The sequence below is a fragment of the Poecile atricapillus genome, chromosome 34 (assembly GCF_030490865.1).
Source record: "Poecile atricapillus isolate bPoeAtr1 chromosome 34, bPoeAtr1.hap1, whole genome shotgun sequence".
In the NCBI taxonomy this organism is placed as follows: domain Eukaryota; kingdom Metazoa; phylum Chordata; class Aves; order Passeriformes; family Paridae; genus Poecile; species Poecile atricapillus.
In genome coordinates, this window is record NC_081282.1 from 3,287,390 (window position 1) to 3,294,392 (window position 7,003).

General features: G+C 60.2%; 1 protein-coding gene and 1 long non-coding RNA gene across 2 annotated transcripts in view; one reads left to right on the forward strand and one right to left on the reverse strand.

The window, feature by feature from the left end:
• TUFM (Tu translation elongation factor, mitochondrial) overlaps nt 1-6,843 on the forward strand; it is a 29,140-nt gene extending 22,297 nt beyond the window's left edge. Inside the window, exons 8-11 of the mRNA XM_058860915.1 lie at nt 1,010-1,114; nt 3,029-3,180; nt 4,874-4,993; nt 6,610-6,843. Coding sequence (XP_058716898.1) covers nt 1,010-1,114; nt 3,029-3,180; nt 4,874-4,993; nt 6,610-6,783 — 551 coding nt within the window. The 3' untranslated portion in view covers nt 6,784-6,843. The remainder of the gene's footprint in view (nt 1-1,009; nt 1,115-3,028; nt 3,181-4,873; nt 4,994-6,609) is intronic.
• LOC131590652 (uncharacterized) lies at nt 1,139-2,120 on the reverse strand. Its single transcript, XR_009280186.1, has 3 exons — nt 2,021-2,120; nt 1,425-1,508; nt 1,139-1,226 (listed from the first exon to the last, which is right to left on the reverse strand). It is a non-coding gene; the product is annotated as an uncharacterized LOC131590652 (long non-coding RNA).
• Nucleotides 6,844-7,003: the final 160 nt, after the last annotated feature.

Here is a 7,003-nt window from a genome sequence, read left to right on the forward strand (position 1 = left end):
CAGGTAACCATCATCATCATCATCATCATCACACCTGGGACACACCCTGACATCATCATCGTCACACCTGTGTCACACCTGCAGCGACCCTGCCTGCTGCCCATCGAGGCTGTGCACACCATCCCAGGTAAACACACCTGAGACAGGTAACCATCATCATCATCATCATCATCACACCTGGGATACACCTGTCACACCTGTACGTCATCATCATCACACCTGTGTCACACCTGCAGCGACCCTGCCTGCTGCCCATCGAGGCTGTGCACACCATCCCAGGTAAACACACCTGTACACACCTGTACACACCTGTACACACCTGTACACACCTGTACTGCATCGTTATCACACCTGTACATCATCATCATCACACCTGTGTCACACCTGCAGCGACCCTGCCTGCTGCCCATCGAGGCTGTGCACACCATCCCAGGTAACTGCACACCTGTACACACCTGTACACACCTGACATCATCATCATCACACCTGTACACACCTGTACTGCATCGTTATCACACCTGTACATCATCATCATCACACCTGTGTCACACCTGTACACACCTGTACGCACCTGTACACACCTGTACACACCTGTACATACCTGTAACACACCTGTACACACCTGAACACACCTGTACATACCTGTACACACCTGTACACACCTGTACACACCTGTACATACCTGTAACACACCTGTACACACCTGAACACACCTGTACATACCTGTACACACCTGTACACACCTGTACATACATGTACATACGTGTATCTCACCTGTACACACCTGTATCTCTCACCTGTCAGGGCGTGGCACGGTGGTCACGGGGACTCTGAAGCTCACCTGTACACACCTGTACACACCTGTACACACCTGTGACACACCTGTACACACCTGTACATACATGTATCTCACCTGTACACACCTGTACATACCTGTACACACCTGTACACACCTGTACATACGTGTATCTCACCTGTACACACCTGTTACCTGTCTCTCACCTGTCAGGGCGTGGCACGGTGGTCACGGGGACTCTGGAGCGCGGAACTCTCCGGAAAGGGGACGAGGTGGAGCTGCTGGGCTACGGCCGCCAGCTGCGGTCAGTGGTGACCGGTGAGTGACCAATGAGTGACCAGTGACCCCTGAGTGACCTCTGACCTCTGGGTGACCCCTGAGTGACCCCTGAGTGACCTCTGAGTGACCGCTGAGTGACCCTGAGTGACCACTGAGTGATCTCTGACCTCTGAGTGACCCCTGAGTGACCCCTGAGTGACCTCTGAGTGACCACAGTGACCTCTGACCCCTGAGTGACCCCTGAGTGACCCCTGAGTGAACGGTGCTACGGCTGCCAGCTGCGGTCAGTGGTGACCGGTGAGTGACCACTGAGTGACCAGTGAGTGACCACTGACCCCTGAGTGACCACTGAGTGACCACTGAGTGACCACTGACCTCTGAGTGACCACTGAGTGACCTCTGACCCCTGAGTGACCAATGAGTGACCCCTGACCTCTGAGTGACCAATGAGTGACCTCTGAGTGACCCCTGAGTGACCAATGAGTGACCCCTGACCTCTGAGTGATCTCTGACCTCTGGGTGACCTCTGAATGACCCCTGAGTGACCCTGAGTGACCCCTGAGTGACCCCTGAGTGACCCCTGACCTCTGAGTGACCCCTGAGTGACCCCTGAGTGAACGGTGCTACGGCCGCCAGCTGCGGTCAGTGGTGACCGGTGAGTGACCACTGAGTGACCAGTGAGTGACCACAGTGACCCCTGAGTGACCAATGAGTGACCTCTGACCCCTGACCTCTGAGTGACCCCTGAGTGACCTCTGAGTGATCTCTGAGTGACCCTTGATCTCTGAGTGACCCCTGAGTGACCAAGTGACCCCTGAGTGACCCCTGAGTGACCACTGAGTGACCTCTGAGTGACCTCTGACCTCTGAGTGACCCCTGAGTGAACGGTGCTATGGCCGCCAGCTGTGGTCAGTGGTGACCAGTGAGTGACCACTGAGTGACCACTGACCCCTGAGTGACCCCTGAGTGACCTCTGACCCCTGAGTGACCCCTGAGTGACCAATGAGTGACCAATGAGTGACCACAGTGACCCCTGAGTGACCAATGAGTGACCCCTGACCTCTGAGTGACCAATGAGTGACCACTGAGTGACCACTGAGTGACCACTGAGTGATCTCTGACCCCTGAGTGACCAATGAGTGAACGGTGCTACGGCCGCCAGCTGCGGTCAGTGGTGACCGGTGAGTGACCCTTGACCTCTGAGTGACCCGAGTGACCAATGAGTGACCACTGAGTGACCACTGAGTGACCCCTGAGTGACCTCTGACCTCTGAGTGACCACTGAACTCACTGACCAGAGTGACCAATGATCTCTGAGTGACCACTGAGTGACCCGAGTGACCAGTGAGTGACCCCTGAGTGACCAGTGAGTGACCTGTGACCCCTGAGTGACCTCTGAGTGACCTCTGACCTCTGAGTGACCTCTGAGTGACCACTGAGTGACCCCTGAGTGACCTCTGGCCTCTGGGTGACCCCTGAGTGACCCCTGAGTGACCACTGAGTGACCACTGAGTGACCCACAGAACCCCAAGCCCAGCCCCACAGAGCCCCACACACCCCACACTGTGCCCCACACCTGAACCCTGCCCCACAGGTATCGAGATGTTCCACAAGAGCCTGGAGGTGGCCGAGGCCGGGGACAATCTCGGGGTGCCCCAAACCCAAACCCAGCCCCACACCCAAACCCAGCCCCACATCCAGCCCCATAGAACCCCACACCCAGCCCCACACTGTGCCCCACACTGTGCCCCACACATCCCCCAGGTATTGAGATGTTCCACAAGAGCCTGGAGGTGGCCGAGGCCGGGGACACAAACCCAGCCCCAAACCCAAACCCAGCCCCACACCCAAACCCAGCCCCACAGAACCCCAAACCCAGCCCCACACCCAGCCCCACATCCAGCCCCACATCCAGCCCCACAACCAAACCCAGCCCCACACTGTGCCCCACAGGTATCGAGATGTTCCACAAGAGCCTGGAGGTGGCCGAGGCCGGGGACAATCTCGGGGCGCTGCTGCGGGGGCTGAAGCGCGAGGATCTGAGGCGGGGGATGGTGATGGCCCAGCCGGGGACGCTGCAGCCCCAGCAGAAGGTGGAGGCGCAGGTGGGTGTGGGGCAGGATGTGGGGCAGGATGTGGGGCAGGTGTGGGGCAGGATGTGGGGCAGGATGGGGGATGGGCAGGTGTGGGGCAGGTGTGGGGCAGGATGTGGGGCAGGTGTGGGGCAGGATGGGAGATGGGCAGGTGTGGGGCAGGTGTGGGGCAGGATGTGGGGCAGGATGGGGGATGGGCAGGTGTGGGGCAGGGGTGGAGGCGCAGGTGGGTGTGGGGCAGGATGTGGGGCAGGTGTGGGGCAGGGGTGGAGGCGCAGGTGGGTGTGGGGCAGGTGTGGGGCAGGGGTGGGGCAGGATGTGGGGCAGGATGTGGGGCAGGTGTGGGGCAGGATGTGGGGCAGGATGGGGGATGGGCAGGTGTGGGGCAGGGGTGGAGGCACAGGTGGGTGTGGGGCAAGTGTGGGGCAGGATGGGGGATGGGCAGGTGTGGGGCAGGGGTGGAGGCGCAGGTGGGTGTGGGGCAGGATGTGGGGCAGGATGGGGGATGGGCAGGTGTGGGGCAGGTGTGGGGCAGGATGTGATGCTATGGGGCAGACCCACATCTCTCCTCTCCCCCAGGTTTACGTGCTGGCCCCACACGAGGGGGAGATGTGGGGCAGGATGGGGATGATGTGGGGCAGGATATGATGCTATGGGGCAGGATGTGATGCTATGGGGCAGGATGGGGGATGTGGGGCAGGATGTGATGCTATGGGGCAGGATGGGGGATATGGGGCAGGATGTGATGCTATGGGGCAGACCCACATCTCTCTTTCCCCCCCAGGTTTACTTGGTGGCCCCACACGAGGGGGGGATGTGGGGCAGGATGGGGGATGTAGGGCAGGGTGTGGGGCAGGATGTGATGCTATGGGGCAGGATATGATGCTATGGGGCAGGATGTGATGCTATGGGGCAGACCCACATCTCTCTTTCCCCCCCAGGTTTACGTGCTGGCCCCACACGAGGGAGGGATGTGGGGCAGGATGGGGAATGTGGGGCAGGATGGGGGATATGGGGCAGGATGTGATGCTATGGGGCAGACCCACATCTCTCTTTCCCCCCCAGGTTTACGTGCTGGCCCCACACGAGGGGGAGATGTGGGGCAGGATGGGGATGATGTGGGGCAGGATGTGGGGCAGGATGTGATGCTATGGGGCAGACCCACATCTCTCTTTTTCCCCCCAGGTTTACGTGCTGGCCCCCCACGAGGGAGGGATGTGGGGCAGGATGAGGATGATGTGGGGCAGGATGGGGGATATGGGGCAGGATGTGATGCTATGGGGCAGGATATGATGCTGTGGGGCAGAATGTGATGCTATGGGGCACACCCACATTTCTCTTTCCCCCCCAGGTTTATGTGCTGGCCCCACACGAGGGAGGGATGTGGGGCAGGATGAGGGATGTGGGGCAGGATTTGGGGTAGGATGTGATGCTATGGGGCAGGATGTGATGCTATGGGGCAGGATGTGATGCTATGGGGCAGACCCACATCTCTCTTCCCCCCCAGGTTTACGTGCTGGCCCCACACGAGGGAGGGATGTGGGGCAGGATGGGGATGCTGTGGGGCAGGATGTGGGGCAGGATGCGATGCTATGGGGCAGGATGTGATGCTATGGGGCAGGATGTGATGCTATGGGGCAGGATATGATGCTATGGGGCAGGATGCGATGCTATGGGGCAGACCCACATCTCTCTTTCCCCCCAGGTTTACGTGCTGGCCCCACACGAGGGGGGGCGTCACAAACCCTTCGTGTCCCATTACTCGCCCGTGATGTTCTCGCACACCTGGGACATCGCCTGCAGGGTCCTGCTGCCCCCCGGAAAGGTGTGGGGCAGATCTATGGGGCTGGGGGGGATCTGTGGGGCAGATCTATGGGGCTGGGAAGCTGGGGAGGGATCTATGGGGCTGGAGGGGATCTATGGGGCTAGGGGGGATCTGTGGGGACATCGCCTGCAGGGTCCTGCTGCCCCCCGGAAAGGTGTGGGGCAGATCTATGGGGCTGGGGGGGATCTGTGGGGCAGATCTATGGGGCTGGGGGGATCTATGGGGCAGATCTATGGGGCTGAGGAGCTGGGGAGGGATCTATGGGGCTGGGGAGGATCTATGGGGCTGGGGAGGATCTGTGGGGCTGGGGAGGATCTGTGGGGACATCGCCTGCAGGGTCCTGCTGCCCCCCGGAAAGGTGTGGGGAGAAATCTGTGGGGCTGGGGAGGATCTGTGGGGCTGGGATCTATGGGGCTGGGATGGGATCTATGGGGCTGGGGAGGATCTGTGGGGACATCGCCTGCAGGGTCCTGCTGCCCCCCGGAAAGGTGTGGGGCAGATCTATGGGGCTGGGGGGGATCTGTGGGGCTGAGAGGGATCTGTGGGGCTGGGGGGGATCTGAGGGGCTGGGATCTATGGGGCTGGGGAGCTGGGGAGGGATCTATGGGGCTGGGGAGGATCTATGGGGACAGACGCCGCCCTGATCCTTCTCCTCCTGAGGCAGCCGATGGTTCTGGAACGGGGGCAGGGTGGGATCCGTGGGGCAGGATGTGATGATCTATGGGATCTATGGGGCAGGATGGGATCTATGGGGCAGAGCTATGGGTCAGGATCTGATCTGTGGGTCAGGATCTGGTGATGCCGGGTACAGACGCCGCTCTGACGCTGCTCCTGAGGCAGCCGATGGTTGTGGAGCGGGGCAGGGTGGGATGTATGGAATCTATGGGTCAGGATGGAATCTATGGGTCAGGATCTGATCTCTGGGGTTGTTTCTGGTTCAGGATCTGGTGATGCCGGGTGAAGACGCCGCTCTGACGCTGCTCCTGAGGCAGCCGATGGTTGTGGAGTGGGGCAGGGTGGGATCTGTGGGATCTATGGGGCAGATCTATGGGTCAGGATGGGATCTATGGGGCAGGATGTGATCTATGGGTCAGGATGAGATCTGTGGGTCTGGTTTCTCATTCAGGATCTGGTGATGCCGGGTGAAGATGCTGCTCTGACGCTGTTGCTGAGGCAGCCGATGGTTCTGGAGCGGGGGCAGGGTGGGATCTGTGGGATCTATGGGGCAGGATGGAATCTATGGGGCAGGATGGAATCTATGGGGCAGGATGTGATCTATGGGGTTGTTTCTGGTTCAGGATCTGGTGATGCCGGGTGAAGACGCCGCTCTCACGCTGCTCCTGAGGCAGCCGATGGTTCTGGAGCGGGGCAGGGTGGGATGTATGGAATCTATGGGGCAGATCTATGGGTCAGGATGGGATCTATGGGTCAGGATGAGATCTGTGGGTCTGGTTTCTCATTCAGGATCTGGTGATGCCGGGTGCAGACGCTGCCCTCACGCTGCTCCTGAGGCAGCCGATGGTTCTGGAGTGGGGCAGGATGGGATCTGTGGGATCTATGGGGCAGGATGGGATCTATGGGTCAGGATCTGATCTCTGGGGTTGTTTCTCATTCAGGATCTGGTGATGCCGGGTGAAGATGCTGCTCTGACGTTGTTGCTGAGGCAGCCGATGGTTCTGGAGCGGGGCCAACGTTTCACCCTCCGGGACGGGACCCGAACCATCGGCACCGGGGTGGTGGCGAAAGTTCTGCCCCTGGAACCGGGGGAGAAGGAAATGAACTGGGGGTGACCTGAGACCCTCATCTTCCTCCTCTCTGAGACCCCCCACCCATCCTCTGAGACCCCCCACCCATCCCCCACCCATCCCAGGATTCCCATCCCCCATCGGCACCGGGGTGGTGGCAAAAGTTCTGCCCCTGGAGCCGGGGGAGAAGGAAATGAACTGGGGGTGACCTGAGACCCTCCTCTTCCTCTCTGAGACCCCCTGAGACCCCCCACCCATCCCCCAA